General features: G+C 34.2%; 2 protein-coding genes across 2 annotated transcripts in view; one reads left to right on the top strand and one right to left on the bottom strand.

Annotated features, from left to right (window-relative positions):
* Nucleotides 1-4,786, bottom strand: part of ppap2d (phosphatidic acid phosphatase type 2D) — a 51,778-nt gene extending 46,992 nt beyond the window's left edge. The window contains exon 1 of the mRNA XM_030142005.1: nt 3,992-4,786. Within this exon, the coding sequence (XP_029997865.1) occupies nt 3,992-4,199 (208 nt within the window). The 5' untranslated portion in view covers nt 4,200-4,786. The remainder of the gene's footprint in view (nt 1-3,991) is intronic.
* An 11,847-nt stretch (nt 4,787-16,633) lies between these two features.
* LOC115424643 (uncharacterized) lies at nt 16,634-22,063 on the top strand. Its single transcript, XM_030142019.1, has 4 exons — nt 16,634-16,885; nt 19,556-19,621; nt 20,062-20,119; nt 21,307-22,063. The coding sequence occupies exons 1-4, from the start codon at nt 16,766-16,768 to the stop codon at nt 21,663-21,665; spliced, it is 603 nt and encodes a 200-aa protein (XP_029997879.1). The 5' UTR covers nt 16,634-16,765; the 3' UTR covers nt 21,666-22,063.
* The last annotated feature ends 3,513 nt before the right edge of the window (nt 22,064-25,576 follow it).

The raw sequence follows: 25,576 nt of genomic DNA, 5'->3' as shown, positions 1-25,576 counted from the left end.
CAGGTTCAACATTCAGACCAATTCAATCTCAAGTGGGCAGGACCAGTAAAATACTATCATAATAATATATAAATAATGACAACTGGAAATTTTTCTCTTTGTAAATGTAAGTATTTTCATGTATTTACACTAAAACAAAGTATAATTTATATAACAAAAAATGTGAATAACCTGAACAAATATGAACTACCTGAAATTTCTTAAGAAAAATAAGTGTAATTTTAACCATATTCTGCCTGTTACTAAATGTTTTGTGTATTTGTAGATCCACTGTGATCTGTAAGTTATAATGTACATGTGTAAATGATAAACTGAGGCAGAATATTGTTAAAATTACACTTATTTTTTCAGTTTGTTCATGTTATTCACATCTTTTGAAAGGATAGTTTGTAGATGTAAACCTTTTCATAATGTAAATTTACTTCTTTTGCTCTAAAACACAGAGAAAAGTTTGAGAGTTGACATTATTTATATATTATTCTGTTATTATTTTACTGGTCTGGCCCATTTCAGATCAAATTTAGTTGAATCTGGCCCCTGAACTAAAACGAGTTTGACACCCCTGCCCTAAAGTGTCACTAATATGCTCTCATAAGTGACTAGTTGTTAAAAAAAAGGAACACTGCTAATTATTTCATAACACAATCATTAGGTGCAGCTCTCATCTGAGTGATGGGATCTAAAAAGAGGAAGGTTAAGACAGATCTGGGTAAATGTGACTATGTGAGTGAGCGAGTGGCGTGCCAGCATTTGTCTGCTGAGGACTGTGGCAGACCATTTCCTATATCGTGCTGACATGATGCTTCATCACAGGCCACTTCCTAAACACACAACAAAGCTGCTGAAGAGTGCGTAGAGTGAACAGCTAATAGCATACCTGCAGGGGTGAAGAATAAAATCCAATGAAACTCACTGCCTCACACTGTCGTTTTGTCTACCGGGCCGTTTCCTATGCTTCAACTGCCAACAAGGCAGCAGACCTGTCAGTCTGCCTAGACAGGTTCCGCCTCTCTCATGTCTGCAGCCGGTTCCAATAACACAACACCGATCTTCCCTTCCCTGTCACAGTCATGTGAGATGACGGCATGAAACTTATGAAATTATATTTTGCCTCACGCTGCATCAAATGTCCCAGTTCAGCAATGTAGGTCATAAACTGACACTCAGCACCTCCAGCAGGTTCCCCATTCAACCCACCAGAGGAAAAAGCAGTCCATTACATTTACTCAAACCCTATGTACATTTACAGCTCTTTAAAATCATTAAAATATAACCTACATGTTAATTCAAAAACGACATTTAGCCTTAAATTCTTTTCCCATAACCTCTACGTTAAGCACTTTCCCACACACACATTAGAGCTGAAGCGTTTTGTCTGGATAAGTCTGCTCTTTATGTAATCTCTAGTAGCTCTGTAAGATTCAGGTGCTTTTTCTGTCAATAAAAAGTTCAGTTCCACTATCAAATGTTTACCCTGGGGGGCATAAATACAGATTATTATGCAACTTTTCCAACTGTGTTCCAGCATTTTTCCACTGAACTGAACTAGAAAGTAACCTATTTATTTCATTTTCATTATGCAAAAACCCCAAAAGATAAGTTATTCAAAGACACTTCAATATCAGCCTGTAAGTGACACTGATGTAAGCTGGCAACTAATGATAAGTCATGTTATTTTCTTATTTAATCCGTTGTTGTCTGGACTATAAATGTCAATAAGTGTTTCCCAAAGCCCAAGATAATGTCCTCATATGACTTGTTTGGTCCACAAGCCGAGGAGATTCAGTTTACAGTCATAACAGAGTAAAGAAAGTAGAGAATATTCAAAAATAAGAGGCAGAAATAAAACAATTTGGACTTTAAATTCTTTATAAATAATCAATCAAACTGACAAAATGTCACAGCAAATGATTTAAAACACACTCTTTGTTTTGACCTCTACTATTATGGTTGTGTTAGAGGTCAGATTCTGTCCACACATGTTTTTGCTGGTCTTTCTAATTCCCCATAATGAAAGTGTTGGTTAATTTGACTGAATTATAGACCTGGACATGTTTCCAGCTGAAGCCCAGTAAAATTATTTGTGGTTGACATTCAGTTTAGATCCAGTGAGAGAGGCTACAGCAGAGGCTCAGTGAACAGAGGTAATTTTCGGCACGGGGCATGTTTTTATCCCCATTCCCACGTTCTTCTCCCGGGAACTTTGGGGTTTCCATGGAAACAGATGAATTCCCGGGACAACTCTGCTCCTGCCAGCTGAGCCCCCTCCTCCTCCTCTTCCCTCCTCCACCCTCCTCCTACTCCCTCCTCCTCATCCTCTTGCCCCCACGTGTACCGGGGGGACTAAAGTTTTCAGCCCATTAGAAACGTTTCCCCTGAACTTCTGGAAAAGCTTCGTAAACTTTAAAAACACCAGATATGACGTGTCTTTTAAAAGGTCAAATTCTCCAACGTTAAAGTCAATGTAACAAACACAGATGACGTGAGAGTTGACGTTTTAATCTCTAAAGTAAATTCACCTTGACATATTGGCTGTTTTTTATTCCTAACTAGTCTTCAGGTTACATATTAGAGCACAGGTGTCAAACATGTGGCCCGGGGACCAAATCTGGCCCGCCAAAGGGTCTGGTCCAGCCCTTGGGATGAATTTGTGAAATGCAAAAATTACACTAAGATATTAACAATCCTTTTAGTTCAGGTTCCATATTCAGACCAATTCAATCTTAAGTAGGCCATATCGGTCAAATACGATCATAATAACATATAAATAATGACAACTCCAAATGTTTCTCTTAATAAATGTAAATATTTTCATGTATTTAGACTAAAACAAAGTATAATATCGCAAAAAATGTGAATAACCTGAAATGTCCTCGGAGAAGTAAGTACAATTTTAACAATATTCTGCCTGTTACTAAATATTTTGTGTATCTGTAGATCCACTGCACTGTAAAAAAAAAAAATCCTGTTGTTTTTACAGAAAAACAGCTGCGGTTACCAGAACAATACTGTAAAAAACACATCCAACTGTAAACATATTTACAGATTAACATGTAGATTTAACATTTTAAACATGTAGATTTAACATTGGATTTAAATGGCAAATGGACTGCACTTATTTAGTGCATTTTCTACACCTTCATGGTGTCCAATGCTACCAGGTCCAACTGGGAACAATTTAGGGTTCAGTGTCTTCCATGGACACCTTGACATATGGACAGTCGGAGCCAGGATTCGAACCACCAACCCTCTCGTTATTGGACGAGCCACTCTACCAACTCTACCAACCCTTTCATTTACAAATTTAAAATGTTACATTGTTAAAGGTTTACTATTTTTTAAATAACTTTTTTATTTAAAAAAAAAAAAAAAAGAAAAAACGCTGTTATTTCAACATTGTGGTCTTACAATTTATACAGATATACATAGAAATACATATTTCCTACATACAAATCTGGTTTTGTTCACATACTCTTCCTGTAAAAACTACAGCTATATTTGATTTAATCGTTAACACAAAAATCTTTTCAAATAAACAACTTTGCATTGTATTGTCACTTACAGGTATTTTATGTTGCAGTTTTACAACTTTTTTTTGGTGTTAATTCCACAGTCATTTTTTACAGTGTGTGATTTATAAGTTCTAACGCACATGTGTAAACGATAAACTGAGGCAGAACATTGTTAAAATTACACTTATCATTTCAGTTTGTTCGTGTTATTCACATTGTTTGAAAGGACTGTTTATAGATGTAAACCTTTTCCTAATGTAAATTTACTTTTTTTTTTTACACTTAAACATAGAGAAAAGTTTGGTGTTGACATTATTTATATATTATTTTACTCACATCAAATTGAGCTGAATGTGGCCCCTGAACTAAAATGAGTTTGACACCCCTGGAGTAAACTACAACCCTTTAAATAACACTGGAGACGTGTTCCCATGCGTCAAAACCATTAATTATCAATGCGTAAAAGGAGATTTCCTTACCGACGCACAGACAAATTACATCCAAACCGACTAGCATCTTCCTCTTGGTACAAAACGAACTCTCCTCCTCAGGTTTGGGGAGGAAATGTTTTCCAGCTCCGTTCTCCTTTCCTTCTCCGGATCCTCCGCTGTCAGCTAACCGCAGCTGGAGGTCTCCGTCCCGGGGCAGCGTGTTGCTGTGGCTGCCGGTGGAGTTGAACTTCTGCATGTCCTTAGCTTATAAGTTAACAAGGAGGAAATACAAGAAAAGTTGCTGTAAAAGAAGCAAAAGTAAAAAAAAAAAGTATTGGGGGGGATGTTATGGGAAAAACTCCAAACTTTTCAGTCCGTTCGCAGTCCATGCAACAGATCCATGTCCCGGACAGTTTGACAGCAGAACCGAGCCGCTAGTCCGAGCTGAGGTGCAGTTACAACTTAGACATGGAAACGCAAAAAAATAAACAAAACAGCGCAAAAAAAAAGCGACAAAACAACCCGGGAAGCCAAAAACGCGACTCTTGCAAACCTTACACCAAAGTTGTCAGTGGGAGCGTGTTGTACTCTCTGCCCTCAAAACAGACTTTCACATCTGTGTCAAAGCAACACGCGTGGGAAAACCTGAATCTGTTTCCTTCCTTCAAAATAAAACAGAGTCCCGCTGAAGTTACGTCGCGCCCTTATTGCGTCACAACGGAGCCTTTATTTTCATTGGCTGGTTGTCGTTACTTCCGGGTTGGTCTCCGTCAAATTGATAGAGCTGGAAAACCTCCGCGGTTAAGCCAAGAAAATCGATGTTTAACGATCAGACTGAGGCTGAAAACACGTCCAGTCCACCTGACCTGACTCTGGGGACCACTGTCCTCTCCAGTGACATGTCTCCGATCCCATTACACTGTCCCACCCACGTGACTTCACGGCCCATATACACATTTATTGTGCTTCAGGCAGTTTGATTAACAGAGTTTGCGCGAAAGACTGTGACTAACAGCTGTCTGATCAGTAGGAGGTTTAAAAGTGTGAAAGAGTGGATTTATGGGAAAGTGTGGCCTTTAACCTGGTAGTCTGAGTTTTACCTTTATGTTGATTTATGCTGTTTAACCCAATTCAACCCCTACAAACAGATAGATAGATAGATAGATAGATAGATAGATAGATAGATAGATAGATAGATAGATAGATAGATAGATAGATAGAATAGACCATTTGAATAGATAAGCTTTATTACAGACTCATGGTCCACATTAAAAAGCAAAGAGAGAAATACAGATACAATTAAAAAAAAAATATATATATATATATATATATATATATATATATATATATATATATATATATAATAAAAAAAGAACAATAGATAGATAGATAGAACGATAGATAGAACGATAGATAGAACGATAGAACGATAGAACGATAGATAGATAGATAGATAGATAGATAGATAGATAGATAGATAGATAGATAGATAGATAGATAGAACAATAGAACGATAGAACGATAGAACGATAGATAGATAGATAGATAGATAGATAGATAGATAGATAGATAGATAGATAGATAGATAGATAGATAGAACGATAGATAGAACGATAGATAGAACGATAGATAGAACGATAGAACGATAGATAGAACGATAGATAGAACGATAGATAGATAGATAGATAGATAGATAGATAGATAGATAGATAGATAGATAGATAGATAGATAGATAGATAGATAGATAGATAGATAGAACGATAGAACGATAGATAGAACAATAGAACGATAGATAGAACGATAGAGCGATAGATAGAACGATAGATAGATAGATAGAACGATAGATAGATAGAACGATAGATAGATAGAACGATAGAACATAGACGATAGAACGATAGATAGATAGATAGATAGATAGATAGATAGATAGATAGAACGATAGATAGAACGATAGATAGAACGATAGAACGATAGAACGATAGATAGAACGATAGATAGATATGAACGATAGATAGAATAGATAGATAGAACGATAGATAGATGATAGATAGATAGATAGATAGATAGATAGATAGATAGATAGATAGATAGATAGATAGATAGAAACGATAGAACGATAGAACGATAGATAGATAGATAGATAGATAGAGATAGATAGATAGATAGATAGATAGATAGATAGAACGATAGATAGATAGAACGGATAGATAGAACGATAGATAGAACGATAGATAGAACGATAGATAGATGATAGATAGATAGATAGATAGATAGATAGATAGATAGATATAGATAGATAGATAGATAGATAGATAGATAGATAGATAGATAGATAGAACGATAGAACGATAGATAGAACGATAGATAGAACGATAGATAGAACGATTAGATAGATAGATAGATAGATAGATAGATAGATATAGATAGATAGAGATAGATAGATAGATAGATAGATAGATAGATAGATAGATAGATAGATAGACGATAGATAGATAGATAGAACGATAGAACGATAGATAGAACGATAGATAGAACGATAGAATGATAGAACGATAGAACGATAGATAGATAGATAGATAGATAGATAGATAGATAGATAGATAGATAGATAGATAGATAGATAGATAGATAGATAGATAGATAGATAGATAGATAGATAGATAGATAGATAGATAGATAGATAGATAGATAGATAGATAGATAGATAGATAGATAGTTTTAATGACTGATCTGTTAGTATATTAAGCTGAAACAGAAATACACAAACCAGAGGCAAGACTAAATTAGACTCATTTCTTAATGCAGACAGACACACAGACACACAGACACACAGACACACAGACAGACACACAGACACACAGACAGACAGACAGGCAGGCAGGCAGGCAGGCAGGCAGGCAGACAGACAGACAGGCAGACAGATTATATAATCATAATAATGCCATATGACCCAACCTAAAACCCTAACAGTTCAGTTAATTTCGCCTCCTAAAGGCTGTTGGTTGGAGGTCTTCTGCCACCTGGTGTACAAACACAGCCATAACTTTGTCCTGTCTTCACAGAAGCTGTGCAGACTTTGGCTGTTTGTTTATGTGTTTGTTTGTTGCCCTTTTCATTATATTTAATATGTTAAATATCTGCCTCTTTATGTGCAAATTAGTTCAGTGCTTATAGGATCCTCAGATTCCTAAATTACTCTGACACTTGTATAACTGAGGAATTAGGGTGTCAATAAACCTGGAAAAGGGATTTGATACTTAGAGTGGCAAAACAATAGCCTGGCAATCAATTCCAATTTAAAAGTTAATTGAAAATGTGACCCACATGTCTACAATGGAAAGAGAAATGTTTTTAAAGAGAGACGCACCTGGAAGTGTGTATGAAAACAGAAAATTACCTGAATAGCAGATTTCTGTTTCCTCATTTGCACATGCGTCTTTCATTTTCATTTTATGAGTGACATGTAAAGCAGAAGGCGCGCCACTCCCAGCAGGGAACACCCTGATGTCACGCTTGTTTACACTTTGTGTCACACTACTATTAAATCCCTAACTTGTCTCACTAGTTTTTTTTTTTCACAAACATTGTTCCTCAATTACAAATACCAGCAAGCCTATTAACCCTTTATTGGGCAAGTGACTCTTTTTGGTAATTTCTGGAAACATTATAAGACATTGTCAGCAACAGTTACAGTGAGGCAACAATCTCAGGTCCAGTGTGGTCTACAGGGTCTGTAAGGTCCACCTCTGCATGTGGATGTCATTATAATGCTCTAAAAGCCATGTTCTAATGTTCTAAAATACATGTTCTTTTCACCTTTTATGTGTTTTTCTTGTATTTTTATATATACTTTTTAGCTTTTTTTTTTTTTTTTTTTTTTTTTTTGCCACTTAGGGGTAAGGAACCAAATATGGTAACTTCATTATTTTTGATATACTTTAAATAACAGTTAAATAAATAAATAAATAAATAAATAAATAAATAAATAAATAAATAAAATAAAATAAAAGGAATTTTTTTTTTTTTACAAAGGTAACAAAGTCCTGTTGTGTCATTATAATGCTCTAAAAGGGATGTTCTAATGTTCTAAAATACATGTTCCTTTCACCTTATATGTGTTTTTCTTGTATTTTTGTTTGTTTTTTTCACTTAGGGGTGAGGAACCAAATATGGTAACTTCATTAACCTTTGATACACTTTAAATAACAGTAAAAAAAAAAAATAATTATAATAATAAAAAGGAAAATTTTCACAAAGGTAACAAAATCTTATGTCATTATAATGCCCTAAAAGTGATGTTCTAATGTTCTAAAATACATGTTCCTTTCACCTTTTATGTGTTTTTCTTGTATTTTTATATACACTTTTTAGCTTCTTTTTTTTTTTTTTTTTTTTTGCCACTTAGGGGTAAGGAACCAAATATGGTAACTTCATCAACTTTGATATACTTTAAATAACAGTAAAAAATAAATAAATAAAAATAATGATAAAAAGGAAAAATTTTTTACAAAGGCAACAAAGTCCTGTTATGTCATTATAATGCTCTAAAAGTGATGTTCTAATGTTCTAAAATACATGTTCCTTTCACCTTATATGTGTTTTTCTTGTATTCTTATATAAATATTTTTGGCTTTTTTTTTTTTTTTTTTTTTTTTTTTTTTTTTGCGACTTAGGGGTGAGGAACCAAATATGGTAACTTCATTGACTTTGATATACTTTAAATAACAGTAAAACAAAAATAAATAAATAAAAATAAAAAAATAAAAATAAAAAGGGAAAATTTTCACAAAGGTAACAAAGTCTTGTTTATGTCACTATAATGCTCTAAAAGTGATGTTCTAATGTTCTAAAATACATGTTCCTTTCACCTTTTGTGTGTTTTTCTTGTATTTTTATATATACATTTTGCCCCTTTTGGGTAAGGTTCAGCTCCATCGAAATTGATTTTCATCATAACAATACAAAATTCTGAAAAATTTCACAAAAATAATGGACTCTTGTCATGTCCTCCAATAACAAACTGAGGTGGAAATTATGAATTTCAGAGTATTTCTATGAGTGCCCTACAAAGGGTTAGTGACAGAATATCAGTACAACCAGATAGATGCAAGCTTCTCCACTGAAATAAATGTTTTGTGTACATCATAAACCTACAAGTATGTTCCAGTAAAACTCATAGAAATGCAGTAAAAGTCCTCTAGATAGATACCTGTCAGTCACTTCTACTTTGATGCAGAACTTAGAACTAACTAACTAACTGTAGATAGATAGATAGATAGATAGATAGATAGATAGATAGATAGATAGATAGATAGATAGATAGATAGATAGATAGATAGATAGATAGATAGATAGATAGATAGATAGATAGATAGATAGATAGATAGATAGATAGATAGATAGATAGATAGATAGATAGATAGATTTTTTTTCTTTTTTTTAAGGAAAGTGAGGTTTTTTTTTGTTGGTAATTTTCTTTTTTCTTTCTCTATTATTCAGACACTTGGCACTTCTAACAACAAAAACCAACAGGAATCTAACTCTATAATGCCACATAGTTTGCATTTTAAGCTAATTTCAGCTTGTTTTATTGTTGCTGCTGACTGTTTTGGGGGGATTACACATTAACCCTTTATAGTTCACTCATAGAAATACTCTGGGATTTAAAATTTCAGCCTTTGTGTGTTATTAGAGGACATAAGACTTTGTTACTTTTGTGAAAATTGTCCTTTATTATTATTATTATTATTATTATTATTATTATTATTATTATTATTATTACTGTTATGTAAAGTATATCAAGGTTAATTAAGTTGCCATATTTGGTTCCTTACCCCTAAGTGGCAAAAAAAAAAAAAAAAAAATCCAAGAAGTAAATACAAAAAAATACAATAAAAACTAATAATAATAATGGATTGGATTTATATAGCGCCTTTCTAGACACCCAAAGCGCTTTACATTATTGACCCATTATTCATTCGCTCTCACATTCTCCCTCTGGTGGTGGTAAACTACATCTGTAGCCACAGTTGCCCTGGGGCAGAATGACAGAAGCGTGGCTGCCATTTTGCGCCTACGGCCCCTCTGACCACCACCAAACATTCATACACCAGTGAGGGTGGCACTGGAGGCAGGGAGGGTGAAGTGTCTTGCCCAAGGACACAACAGACTGACTAGGACAGAGCGGGATTCGAAACCGCCAACCCTTTGGTTATTGGACAACCCACTCTACCAACTGAGCCACAGCCACAGCCAACCCCCCTACATGTAAGGTGAAAGGAACATGTATTTTAGAACATCTGAACGTCACTTTTAGAACATGACAACAACATACATGCTGATCCAAACACATTCTCCCTTTGAACATCATTCCTTACATTAGTACCAATACTTCATGGTACCAAACAAAGCAGGTCCACTCACTGTTCATGCAGAGGTGGACCTTACAGACCCTGTAGACCACATTGGACCTGAGATTGTTTCCTCACTGTAACTGTTATTGTCACTGTTTTGTAATGTGTGCAGAAATGACCAAAAATAGTCACTTGCTTGATATAAGATTAAAGAAAGAAAACGAGGGTAAAAAATGCTCAACTTGTCTTTGAAACATGCAGGGTAAATGTTATACATGTGCTTTAGGGCAAATATTTAATCCTGTCATTTGGTTTGCGTCCACTAGGGGGCTGCAAGTCATCATTTTCTGAGCATAAAACCAGAGGAAGTAAACCTTTCGAGTGAATGTCAGCAGAAGTCATTGAGAAGTGGATCTCAAAGGCCAGAGTCATTATTACTGTGTTAATCCTGTTTTTGTTATGTGTATCTATGGACAAAGAACGGCACGCTGCACCGAAGCGTAGTCACAGATTCTTTGAAAGTCTCCATTATATGTATTGTTGCGTGCATTGTTGCGTCATTGTCAGTTTGTCAGTTCAATCTCCTGGATCTAATATCATCTTGATCTTTTTTGTCGTATTTCCTCCGCATCTCTCGAATGAAACAATGATTCATTACGGGCAGTACAATGAAATTTTGCAGCATTTGGAAAGTGTGACAACAACCAAAAATGCAGAACTATACTCCAGATATTGATGAATCAATCCTATTTCCCTTTGCATTTCCATCCTGCTTTGTCATCACGGCCTTAGAAATAACAAAAATGAGCACATGACTACTCATATTTACGCATTATGACTCTCTACCATGTGAGATTATGTGATATTTTCCTTTTTTTTTGCCTAAAATACAGTTCTGTGACTTATACTCTGCTGTGAATACAACAGTTGTTAATCGCTTTGGAAAAACAAACATGTTTGTGTGTTGCTCTGTTGTTCTTGATCATTTTCTTCAGAAATCACTTTATCTGTAAGTCCTCCTTTTAGCCTGATGACACATACCTGAAATAAAGCCCATCCTGTTTATGCTGCCATGAAACTTTCCCCTCGCAGGTTTAGACAGAGAAAGTGAAACCCCACTTACTGACCTCAACCTGAGTTTAAAAGCAGGTGGGAATTTTTAAGAAGTGCAAATAGTAAACAATGTAACATGACATTTTGTGTGTTCCACTAAGGTGAGTGTGACATTTGGTTTCATGCACTTGCTCCATAATCTTGCTGTGTTAAATGATAAACGAGATAAGGACGTTAATGCACTACTACACTATTATACAGTTAAATGTATTGTAACCATATTTTAATAATAATGTGTACATATTCTGACATAGAAATGGGAGTTTCTTCATAATACTTACTATGAATTATCCCTATTTACTTTTTTTTTTTTTTTTTGGTATTGTTCCAAGTGTTATAGCCATACTTTAAAACCCACAATGTAAAAAAAAAAAAAAAAAAAAAAAAAGTTTCTCTCTATTTAACCTTCCCTAATTGATTCATCACCGTTTATTTTAATATTATCCTCTGAATTTTGCATTTTTTCCAGCAAAAACCATCTATTTTCCCAATTTTAATTCACTGATCATGTAGATGTTCATAAAAGCTTAGAGTAAATTCAAAGATTATGATAGCGAAATAGAATAAAATGAAGAAAAAGTGACTTTTTTGCTAAAATCGATCACTAACTGAACATAAAACTCTCTTTTCCCACTGGGTTTTTGAAGTTGTTGCTTGCTGAGTAGGAGGGTCTGAGGACAGGGGGATGCCCTAGACATTAACTCATTTCCTTCATCTACTATTTATTTGACTGTTGTTTCTTTTCATATCCAATTAATTCTGTAAAACTCTGTGATATAGGACTCTACAAATAAAACTGATTTGAATTGAATTGAAAAAAATAAGCATCTCCATCCACTGTCATTGATCTTAAGTGGTTTATCACCATTTATCATAATATTATCCTCGGTGTTTTCCATTTTTTTTCAGTGAAAATCAGATATTTTCCTATATTTATTTCACTGAGCATGTACTTTAATTTTCATGGTGAGATTACATTTGAGGGTTATTATAACAAAAACAGAAAACTTGGGGAAAAAAAGGACTTTTTCAGTAAAATATATCATTAACTGAACATAAACTTAGTGTGTCCATCCACTGTCATTGATCTTAAGTGGTTTATCACCATTTATCATAATATTATCCTCAGTGTTTTCCATTTTTTTTCAGTGAAAATCAGATATTTTCCTATATTTATTTCACTGATCATGTACTTTAATTTTCATGGTGAGATTACATTTGAGGGTTATTATAACAAAATCAGAAAACTTGGGGAAAAAAAGGACTTTTTCAGTAAAATATATCATTAACTGAACATAAACTTAGTGTGTCCATCCACTGTCATTGATCTTAAGTGGTTTATCACCATTTATCATAATATTATCCTCTGTATTTTCCTTTTTTTTTCAGTGAAAATCAGATATTTTCCTATATTTTTTTCCACTGATCATGTACTTTAATCTTCATGGTGAGATTACATTTGAAGGTTATTATAACAAAAACAGAGAAAACTTGGGGAAAAAAAGGACTTTTTCAGTAAAATCTATCATTAACTGAACATAAACTTAGTGTCTCCATCCACTGTCATTGATCTTAAGTGATTTGTCACCATTTATCATAATATTATCCTCTGTATTTTCCATTTTTTCAGTGAAAATCAGGGTTTTTTTTCCATATTTTTTTCACTGATCATGTACTTTAATTTTCATAGTGAGATTACATTTGAGGGTTATTATAACAAAAACAGAGAAAACTTGGGAAAAAATGGACTTTTTCAGTAAAATATATCATTAACTGAACATAAACTTAGTGTGTCCATCCACTGTCATTGATCTTAAGTGGTTTATCACCATTTATCATAATATTATCCTCTGTATTTTCCTTTTTTTTTTCAGTGAAAATCAGATATTTTCCTATATTTTTTTCCACTGATCATGTACTTTAATCTTCATGGTGAGATTACATTTGAAGGTTATTATAACAAAAACAGAGAAAACTTGGGGAAAAAAAGGACTTTTTCAGTAAAATCTATCATTAACTGAACATAAACTTAGTGTCTCCATCCACTGTCATTGATCTTAAGTGATTTGTCACCATTTATCATAATATTATCCTCTGTATTTTCCATTTTTTCAGTGAAAATCAGGGTTTTTTTTCCATATTTTTTTCACTGATCATGTACTTTAATTTTCATAGTGAGATTACATTTGAGGGTTATTATAACAAAAACAGAGAAAACTTGGGAAAAAATGGACTTTTTCAGTAAAATATATCATTAACTGAACATAAACCAAGTGTCTCCATCCACTGTCATTGATCTTAAGTGATTTATCACCATTTATCATAATTTTATCCTCTGTATTTTCCATTTTTTTAGTGAAAATCAGATATTTTCCTATATTTATTTCACTGATCATGTACTTTAATCTTCATGCTGAGATTACATTTGAGGGTTATTATAACAAAAACAGAAAACTTGGGGGGAAAAAAAGGACTTTTTCAGTAAAATATATCAATAACTGAACATAAACCTAATGTCTCCATCCACTGTCATTGATCCAACTCCATGGGTTTTACAGGGGAATCAATGTTGTAAAAGATGACAGTGTTTCCATGGTAACTGCGGAGCCTCTTAACGTCCAAATGGGTCGACCATGGTCTGATGACCATGAAAAGATGACAAACATAAATTATTTACATGTATTGACAGGATTAGTGGATCAACAGTTTAGATCAGTGGGAGTTAAAATATAACAACAATGCAATAATAATTTACAGTTTTATCCACCTTTTCATCCCTAAAAGTATGTTCATTCTAGACCAGGGGTGTCAAACTCATTTTAGTTCAGGCATCTACATCCAGCCTAATATGATCTAAAGTGGGCCGGACCAGTAAAATAATATAAATAATAGGATAAGAGCTTTTGAGTGAAAAAAGTAAATTCGGTAATGAAAATGTTTACATCTACGAATTGTACTTGAACATAACATGAACAAATATGAACAACCTGAAAATTCTTTGGTAAAATAAGTGCAATGTTAGCAATATTACACCTTAGTTTATCTTTTACACATGTGAATCACAACTTAGAGATCACAAAACATATAATAGCAGGGTGAATATTATTAAAATTCCACATACTACTCTTAGGACATTTCAGATATTCACATTTTTTGTAAAAGGCTAGTCTGTAAATGTCAACATTTTTGTGTAATTTTACTTTTTTTTTACACTAAAACACAGGTGTCAAACATGCGGCCCGGGGGCCAAATCCGGCCCGCCAAAGAGTCCAGTCCGGCCCTTGGGATGAATTTGTGAAATGCAAAAATTACACTAAGATATTGATAATCCTTTTAGTTCAGGTTCCACATTCAGACCAATTCAATCTCAAGTGGGCAGGAGCAGTAAAATACTATCATAATAATATATAAATAATGACAACTACAAATGTTTCTCTTTGTAAATGTAAATATTTTCTTGTATTTACACTAAAACAAAGTATAATTTCACAAAAAATGTGAATAACCTGAACAAATATGAACAACCTGAAATGTCTTAAGAGAAGTAAGTACAATTTTAACAATATTCTGTCTGTTATTATATGTTTTGTGTATTTGTAGATCCACTGTGATCTGTAAGTTATAATGTATATGTGTAAATGATAAACTGAGACAGAATATTGTTAAAATTACACTTATTTTTTCAGTTTGTTCATGTTATTCACATTGTATGAAGGGATCGTTTGTAAGTGTAAACATTTTCATTATGTAATTTTACTTTTTTCGCTCTAAAACATAGAGAAAAGTTTGGAGTTGACATTATTTATATGTTATTACACAGGTGTCAAACATGCGGCCCGGGGGCCAAAATTGGCCCACCAAAGGGTCCAATCCGGCCCGTGGGATGAATTTGTGAAATGCAAAAATTACACTCAAGATATTAAGAGTCAATCTTTTTACTTTAGGGGCCACATAAAGTCCTACTTTAGTCTCAAGTGGGTCAGATCAGTAAAATACTACCATAAAAACCTACAAATAATGACAATTCCAAATTTTTCCTCTATTTTAGTGTAAAAAAAAAAAGTGAAATTCCATGAAAATGTGTAAATTTACAAACTAGCCTTTCACAAAAAATATGAAAAACTAGAAATGTCTTAAGAGAAGTAGATGCAATTTTACTTATATTCTGCCATTTACTAAAATGTTTTGTGTATTTGCAGATTTATTGCGATCTGTAAGTTGTAACGCACATTGACAAATGATAAGCAGAGGCAAAATAGAGTTAAAATTCCACTTATTTTTCTTAATAAATGTCAGTTTTTTCATGGTTGTTCATGTTATTCACATTTTTAAAAGGACAGTTTATAGATGTAAACATTTCCATAATGTAATTTTATTTTTTTCACTAGAAAACATATGGAAATGTTTGGAGTTGGCATTATTTATTTATTACAATGTTATTAATTTACTGGTCTGGCCCACTTCGGATCATATTGGGGGGATATGGCCCCTGAACTAAAATGAGTTTGACACCCCTGCTCTAAAACATAGAAAAAAGTTTGGAGTTGACATTATTTCTATATTATTATGTTGGTTCGGCCCACTTCTGATCAAATTTAGCTGAATGTGGCCCCTGAACTAAAATGAGTTTGACACCCCTGCACTAAAACAAAGACAAATTTACAGTTTTCATTATTTATAGGTTATTATGATAATATTTGACTTGTCTGATTCACTTTAGATTGAAACAACCTAAAATGATTTTAACATCCTTGATTGTTAATATCTTAGTGTAATCTTTACATTTCACAAATTCATCCCAGGGGCCGGATTGGACCCTTTGGTGGGCCGGATTTGGCCCCCGGGTCACATGTTTGACACCTGTGTTCTAGACAGTATAGAAAAAAAAGAGGAAACACGCGTCAAAATTGCAACACAGTGACTTCTTCTGATATTTACAAGCATGGAAATGTCTCATCATAAAAAAAGGAACTTGGGTTTTTGAATGAAAATCATGTCAAAGTTCTCCATTCCTTCCTTTTTCTCCCTCATAGTGAGTCTTGTTCCTCCTTTTTGAGTGTGAGTTGCGGTGAGTAGGAGAAAAGGGCCAGTCCCCAGATGTAGATGCTATCTGAGCCTGTTGTTTGTCTTCAGTAACATACAGGGGGAAAGTACCAAAATTGGATTCAAGTTGAAAAGACACTCAGGGCACAGCTTTTGCTCCGTCAGTCATCACAACTTTCTCATCACATGTATGCGTCAGGCTCAGGAAGCCGACACACTGCTTTAGGTGCTCATCACAGTCAGATCTTCACTCACGTCTTCCTGCACTCCTTAGGCTGAGGTTGACCTGAGAGCTCTGCAGTCCAACTGACGATGCCACAACAACACACCCATCATTCCCTCATCCACGTCCTCTTGTTATGGACCACCATCCTTTCCATCATCCAAATTGTGTCCATAGTGGTTTTCTTCAAAGTGGAACGCTGTAGCCAGGTAAGACGCTTTATCATGTCCTCAGATTAAAACTCACAGAACTGAAGTTATTGTGTTTCTCGTTGATTAATGACTAGATGAAACAATAGTTTGTGTAGTCGTGTAACTGAATCCATTTATTCGGAAATGAGATGAACGTCAGCCTTGTATACAGAAGCACCTGTGCAGCGCATGTGTTCTTTCTTGTGGTTTTGGTAGTAGCACAGCTGGTGAGAAAGACGCCCCTGCTTGTGGTCTGCAGCTGGCTGTAAAAGACCCCTGTCATGACTTTAGATTTTATTTTTAACAAAATATAAAAAGAAAAGACAAATAAATGTTTAGTGATAGCCAAGAAAATGTGTTCAGAGGAAACATTTCACAGGAGAAGGCTTTTTAAAGATAAAGTTGTGCATTTTTAACCCTGTAACGCCAAACATGTCATACTTGATACATGAGTTTTGAAGCCCTCTACATGATCATGATTTAATACAATTAGATACATGCAATACACAGATAATCCACCAGGGGGGAGGGATTTGTTCACCAGTGGCCTTTCCAGTGACACTACAAGACTGTCATTAATGAGGAAGGAGGCAGAACTTTGACAGTTTTGAAAAGGAATTACCAATTTGTTAGACATGTTTGTGTTGTATTATGTTTGTGTTTGTTCAAAATAATAATGTTTGAGCTTTGAGACCCGGAGTATCAAATATGATACAAAAGTGAAACTCATACATGGAAATTGATAGTTGAAAAGCATGTGTTTTTTTTTTTTTTTGGTAGTTCAGAAGGACCAATAAAAGCTCCATTTTCAAAGAAGTAGAATTTTCTGTCAATGATTTAGTGGTTCTGGCTTTACAGGGTTAAATCGTTGATAGAAAATTCCAGTTCTTTGAAACTGGAGCCTTTATTGGTCCTTCTGAACAACCAAAAATTGTATTTTTTTTCTCCAAATATCAGTTTCCATGTATGAGTTTCACTTATATATATATATATATATATATATATATATATATATATATATATATATATATATATATATATATATATATATTTATATAATATTTGATACATCGGGTCTCAATGCTTAAACATTAATAATATAATAATATAATCAAAACAATAATGTTTGAGCTTTGAGACCTGATGTATCAAATATGATACAAAATTGAAACTCATACATGGAAATTGATATTTGGCAAAAAAATAAAATAAAAATTGGTTGTTCAGATCGACCAATAGAGGCTCCAGTTTAAAAAAAAACTAGAATTTTCTGTCAATGATTTTAACCCTGTAAAGCCAGAACCACTAAATCATTGACAGAAAATTCTAGTTCTTTGTAAATGGAGCCTTTATTGGTCCTTCTGAACAACCAAAAAAAAAAAACAACCATGCTTTTCAACTATCAATTTCCAAGTTTGAGTTTCACTTTTGTATAATGTTTGACACTCGAGGTCTCAATGCTCAAATATTATTATTTTTGAACAAACAAAATCATAATATAACACAAACATGTCTAACAAATTGGCGATTCCTTTTCAAAATTGGCAAAGTTCTTCCTCCTTCTTCATTAATCTAATATTGTAGTGTCACTGGAAAGGCCTCTGGTGAACAAATTCCTCCCCCTGGTGGATTATCTGTGTATTGCATGTATCTAATTGTACACATCAGGTTTTTCAAGAAAAAAATATGACACTGATCATGTAGAGCAGGAGTGTCAAACTCATTTTAGTTCAGGGGCCACATTCAGCTAAATTTGATCTGAAATGGGCCGGACCAGTAAAATAATAACATAATAATATATAAATAATGTAAACTTCAAACTTTTCTCTATGTTTCAGAGCAAAAAAAAATAATTTACATTATGACCAAGTTTACATCTACAAACTATCCTTTTAAAAGATGTGAATAACATGAAAAAAATGAAAAAAAATAAGTGTAATTTTAACAATATTCTGCCTCAGTTTATCATTTACACATGTACATTATAACTTTCAGATCACAGTGGATATACAAATACACAAAACATTTAGTAACAGGCAGAAGATTGTTAAAACTGTACTTACATCTCTTAAGACATTTCAGTTATTCACATTTTTTTGCAAAATTATACTCTGTTTTAGTGTAAATACATGAAAATATTTACATTTACAAAGAGAAACATTTGGTGTTGTCATTATTTATATGTTATTATGATAGTATTTTACTGGTCTGACCCACTTGAGATTGAATTGGTCTGAATGTGGAACCTAAACTAAAAGGATTGTTAATATCTTCAGCGTAATTTTTGCATTTTACAAATTCATCCCAAGGGCCGGACTGGACCCTTTGGCAGGCCGGATTTGGCCCCTGGGCCGCATTTTTGACACCTGTGATGTAGAGGACTTCAAAACTCACGTATCAAATATGATACGTTTGGTGTTATAGGGTTAATGGTTCAGACATTACAGGGTTAATATTGATTTAGCAATTGAAAAAAATCTGCAATAAGATACAAAAAGCATTTCAAGGCCCCAGTTTGTGTCTTGTTGTTATTGTTGTTGTTGTTGTTGTTGTTGTTGTTGTTGTTGTTGTTGTTGGAACATTACATTAATTTCAAACATAAGACAAATCAGGATAAGACTCTGACATTGACACTGAAACTCTGTATGGAACTTCTGAGCATATTTGTGCTTCTGTTTCCCTCCCCAGTGTCAGAACTGTAGCGCTGTAGCACGAGAACACAAAATGCCATTCCATGAAAACAATAACACTTCGGTAAGATTACCAGTCTGTGCTTCTCCTGTTTACCTTAGTGTGATGTACTACATATTCTGACAGTCTGAATACATGTGCTTGTTTTATTTTTGATACTTCTGCTTTACATAAAATTGCTGCTTCAAAATCTCAAACATTCAAATCCTGCAGACCAGGCAGATCTGCCTCAAATGACTTCCATTTTCTCTGATTTATTGATGTCACACAGTCTAACCACCATCCTCACCTCTTGGAGGAAGCGCAGTGACGTTACTGTCACATTCGGGGAAATGCCACTAACTAAACTGTTCTGTTTATTCTGTTCTTTCCTTCTAAGATGTTTTTTTCTTTTTCGCTTCTGAAATGGGAGAGAGTCAAGTTTCATAATCACATTTTAGAAGTAGCTGCTTATGTTCAATGTTAGTTTTCTGAGTCTAATAGAGCTCTTTCTTTATCAACAGTCTCCTCCTGAGTTTCTCCTGGCAAAGGGCAAAATGGCAAACTTTGAAAGCAAAGGAGGTAAAGTATTTTTTATGTAATGACTGAAGGAAACTGGCTGGTGCAGATGTTAGAAGAAATATGTATTTTAGTTACAGAATGTATACACAGTAAAAAAAAAACAACAACAAACAAACAGTGTCCATTTTTACTCTTAGAGAGTTGAATTTAACTCTGGTTCAGATGACATTTGGTCCCCACTCAAAATTAGAGTAAAATTTACTCTATGGCCAAATTCAAATTCTCAGAGTTAATTCTACTCAATTCAGTGTCAAAATTAACAAAGAAATGTGTAAAAATATTTAACACTGGTGTTTTCAGTTTAAAAAAAAAGTGTCCATTTTTACTCTTAGAGAGTTGAATTTAGCTGTTTCAGAAAACATTTGGTCCCACTCAAAATTAAACTAAAATTTAATCTATGGCCCAAATCAAATTTTCAGAGTTAATTCTACTCAATCCAGTGTCAGAATTGACAATGAAATGTGTAAAAATATTTAACACAGTGGTGTTTTCATCCTGTTAGAGTAATATGACTACATTTTATAGAGCTATTTTGACTCCAAATTTAGTTTAAAAATAACTCTATGATGTTTTAACATTTATTTATCTGCTGTATTATTTTCATCACACTAATGTTGAAATAATGTAGAATTGCAGGAGTTTCCAAAGTGGGGGTTGTTAAAGGAATTAATTTACTGTGTGGGTCATGAATATCTTAAAATATGCTTTTCCTTTTAAAAGGTGTGGTTATTTCTATTCTTATTATAAGTTGTTCTGCCTACAGGTTTGACTAATGGTGTCACATTAATAAAAAAAAAAAAAACAAAACATAAAAAGGCCATGTTGTAAAACAGACATATCAACCTGAATAAACATGAACACCTACACATAAAATGGAACACAATGAGTAAAATGTCCAGTACCCATAATGCAATGGAGCAGACTGGCACTAATCATCACTCTGTAGAGTTGAATTTTACACTGCATCAGTGTCGAACTTTACACTGACTTTTAACTCTACTGTTTTCACTGGTTTACTCTCCATAGACCTATAAATACTCTATCTAGGTTAAAATAGCTTGACTCTGAAATACTGACACTGCATTTTTTTACTGTTTACTATTTTATCATGTTATAGAATAATATTCACAGCAGAATTTTTATAAAAACACATTCAAATCTAATTGCTACTTTTCTGTCGCTCACAGTCCACCCAAATAAAACCATCGAGTGGAAAGAAGACGACAGTTCATCAGGCCTGATCTCAAGTGGATACGTTCTGAACATACTGAAGGATGGATATTACTTTCTGAGTCTCAGGGTAACGCTGGAATGCAATGGAAAGAAATCTACAGGGCAGGAACTGGACCAAATAAGCGTGAAAAACTTGGATAAAGATATTCTGCAGGGTTGGTTTGATGCACAAACATGCAGCACAGGCGTCCTCAGCAAAGTGGAGAGACTCGCAGCTAGAAGCACCCTGATGGTCACCATCACCAGCAATAAGAGTACGAATGACAGCGGATCACTGACCCACCTGAGTGTCATATACATGGACAATCCTTAAACACAGGACTGGTGACGGAACGTTTTCACTGTGTTTCAGGGTTTGTGCTCATGTAGCGACCCTGTGCAGATGCAAAGATAGTTGAGTTTATTGTCCTCAAACCCATCTGAACATCTCTTTACGACATCTCTGTGTACAGTCGCAAAGATGGAGATCTGCCACAAACCAAACTAACCCTGGGAAACAATTGGTTTTGAAGTCCTTCCACTGTATAACATCCTCAGGGTTTGTGTAGTCGATGCCATCACTACAAATCTACTTCTTCGCTGTTGTGCTCAAACTTTTGTTTCATAAACCAGAAAAGCAGACTGAGACTTATCTCATTTCTGCTCAGATAGCTACCCAGATAGCAAAATCATTATGGCTTAAATCTGGCCCAAAACTGGCATGCCATTTTGGCAAAGTTCTGGGGCAGATATATGGGCCCTAAATGGCCCAAAATAGGCAAGCCAAAATCAAACCAGAAGGAAGCCAAAATTCACCCAAACTAATTGCGAACTTCCAAAATATAGCCATAATTGTCCCAGAAAAGCCCTAAATCCCCATAATCCAGCCAAAAAGGAGCCAAAACTGACCCAAAGAGAGGCCAAAAGGAGGACAAAATTCACCTAAAATTTGTGCAGTGTTTTGGCTTTACAGAAATATGCCAAAAGAAAGCCAAAAATGCCAAACGTATGCCATAATACTGCCCAAACATTTGCTATCTGGGTATGATTAACAAGCAAATTTTAGGGTGTGAAGCAGTGAATGGATCTTACTTGACAGTTTTATTTTTTCTTGATTGATTTAAATGCATTTAAATGCACCATATGAATGTATTTTTGTGTCGGGCCACACTTATTGGCAGAAAACCTAATTTCCCCTCCATTTTCTACTCTTTTTGTCATTTTATACATTTTTATACTACTGTCTTTTCTTTTTATTATGTTTTATATTTCATGAAATCTATATTTATGTATTAGTATGAGTAGTAAGTATTTATTTATTGTTTCGTTGTATAGACAAATATACAAGCACATACTGTTTTTAACAAAATTTCACATACGGGTCAGCTAATAATAACTGAATGTATGTCACTGTGTGTCATTGTGTGACATACATATATTGCTAGTGAGACACTGGAATGTATGTATTATAGAGCTGCAACTGATTAATCGACTAGGTGCTTGAAGTCAATGCAAAAAGTCCCGATTTGATTGATCGACTCGAATTGATTGAAGGGAGATGTTCTGTTGCAGTTTTCCTGAATTGAAGCTTCTTTGTGCGTCACAATAAGCGTCCGTGTGAAACACAACAGTGGAACCAATGTTTAACGGCAGAGAAATGAAGGAAACAAAGCTTTGATTCAGGAGAATTGTGGTTGAATGATTTTTTTGGATCACTTTGAGTCGATTAATCGGTTGCAGCTCTAATGTATTATTGTTTGTTTTTATTAATTATTACAGCAATAATGTATGCAACTAAAAATATAAGCATATGAAAATCATTCACATTCTTTACATTTTTAAAAATGAAAATTAAAGCTATTTAGTTGGTTAATTGTGTAACAAGAATAACTGTAATTAAACGCTGCATTCAGTTTCATTTACATTAATTTAAAATGAAAAGTGAAATGATTTGATGGAGCAAACCTCCAAAGTTCAGTCACTACTCACACCACACGTGAAATCATAAGTATTTGGTGGTTTATAAAGTTTCACGTGCTGACAGATTTTGTATTGGATCATTTTCGATGCCCTGATGAGCTGTTTGCACTTCAATAGCGATGCATTATCTCTGGAAATGTGCCATAATTTGTCGTCACATTTGAGAAAATCAACATAATTGCAATAAAAAAAAGGGCAGCGATGCCGTCATTAAAAGCTATAACTTGGTCTTTTCAGTTTTTTGTGGTTCTAACAGAGAACAAAGCGATATGAAATTGTAGCTGTGAGTCACTTTCGAGACCCTGGATGTACAGCGAAAGTGAGAGGTCATAAGTTAACAGTGGGACCCCGCAGATGATGAGTCAGTCTGAAGCAGAAGTGTCAAACATGCGGCCTGGGGGCCAAATCTGGCCTGGCAAAGGTTCCATTCTGGCCCGTGGGATGAAAGTGCACAAATGAACCTGAACAATCAAAGCTGTCCAAATCATTTTGGTTCAGGTTCCACATACAGACGAATGTGATCTACAGTAAAAATAACAACACAATAACCCATAAATAATGACAACTACAAATTTTCTTTGTGAAAAATTATGTGGAAAAAAATTTAAGTGAAAAAAATAACATTACACTGTGAAAATATTTACATTTACAAAACTATTTTTTCACAATGAAATGCAAATAAATACATAAATAAAAACAAAGATGAACAACCTGAAATGTGCAATTTGAACAATATTCTGCCTGTTACTAAATGTTTTGTGCATTTATGGATCCACTGTGATCTGTAGTTGTGTTAATAATAACAGATGGAATATTGTAGAAATTGTTCAAATTTTATTTCCAAATTGCAAAATTTTTAACAATATTCTGCCTGTTACCAAATGTTTATGTAACACTGTGTGTAAATGTACATGTATAAGTAATAAGTCGAGGCATAATATTGTTAAAATTGCACTAATTTTTCAAATGAAATTTCTGTTTTTTCAAGTTATTCATATCTTTTTTGTAAAATGTAAATATTTTCGTAATTTAATTGGGGTTTTTTTTGTACTAAAACAAAATAAAAAACCTAGATTTGTCATTATTTATAGGTTATTAAGTCATTATTTTACTGGTTCTGGGCCGCTTGAGATCAAATTGGGCTAAATATGGAACTGAACTAAAATGAGTTTGACACCCCTGGTCTAAAGAAGCAGCAGGGACACCCCCCCCCCCCCCCCCCCCCCAATGTCAGAATCTACCCTCCAGACTCTGACAAAGCAAAGTAAATAAATGTGTTCCCATGTGCACATTCATGTAATTAAACTTCACTAACACAACACAAGAAACAGCAACAGAGAAACAGCACACACCAAATGTCACTGGAACAAGCTCTTAGTCATCACAGCCAACACACATTTTTTCCAACTGACTGCAACCTTTTCTTTTCCAAACCTCAGCCACAGAGTCCTGTATCTGTTACCACCCGCTATATTAGCCTATGTTGTCGCAGCTTTCGATTACTGACTATCTTCGACTGTGCTTACATTAAACTCTGTAGATGTAAATGCAGATATACCATTAGATACCGCCCACTCCGTCTCATGTATTAGACACTCATTTGTTTATTCCTACATCTTGGTTTGTACGCCTCATATTCGTGGGGACACTGAGCAGCCATTCACACTAAGATGAGTGGTAGCTTCTGTTCAACTCTTCTGTGTCTTTCCATCATTTTTTTCATCTTCTTACTTGTAAAAAGTTTTCACAGTTCAGTCAAATATACCAAGAGATTTTCTCACAGGCAGCTTGTACCTTCCGGTAATAATTTGCCAGAATTCATGATCTGTGAGATCATTTTGGAAAGACTAACATTCTAAATGAGGCCACTGGATTTAAAATGTCTTTGATCTATTTTTGTAATTTATTCTTTTTATTTTGGTTTTTCCCCTGTAAGTCACTTTGGAAAAAAAGCGTCTGCCAAATGCATAAATGTAAAATGATCCCACTATCACATTTTTCCGGGCAAGGTATGAATTTCTTGAGTGAAAAATATTCTGATTTTTTTTTTTCTGTTTCTTTTCCTTCTGTGTTTGTCTTTTGTTTTATTCTGTCTTTTCTTTCAAGGTGAGTGGGAAGCAGTGGCAACTGCTCGTCTATCAGACAGGGGAAGCTCATTGTCAGCTTACATAAAAAAACAACAACAAAATTGTCAAGTTATTTAAACATAAATTCGTCCCTCCGTTCCTTTTTAAGACAATGGTCAGTGACCTTATCACATCAAGT

Source organism: Sphaeramia orbicularis, chromosome 8 (genome assembly GCF_902148855.1).
Source record: "Sphaeramia orbicularis chromosome 8, fSphaOr1.1, whole genome shotgun sequence".
Taxonomy (NCBI): Eukaryota; Metazoa; Chordata; class Actinopteri; order Kurtiformes; family Apogonidae; genus Sphaeramia; species Sphaeramia orbicularis.
This window is presented reverse-complemented; position numbering and strand designations above follow the sequence as displayed.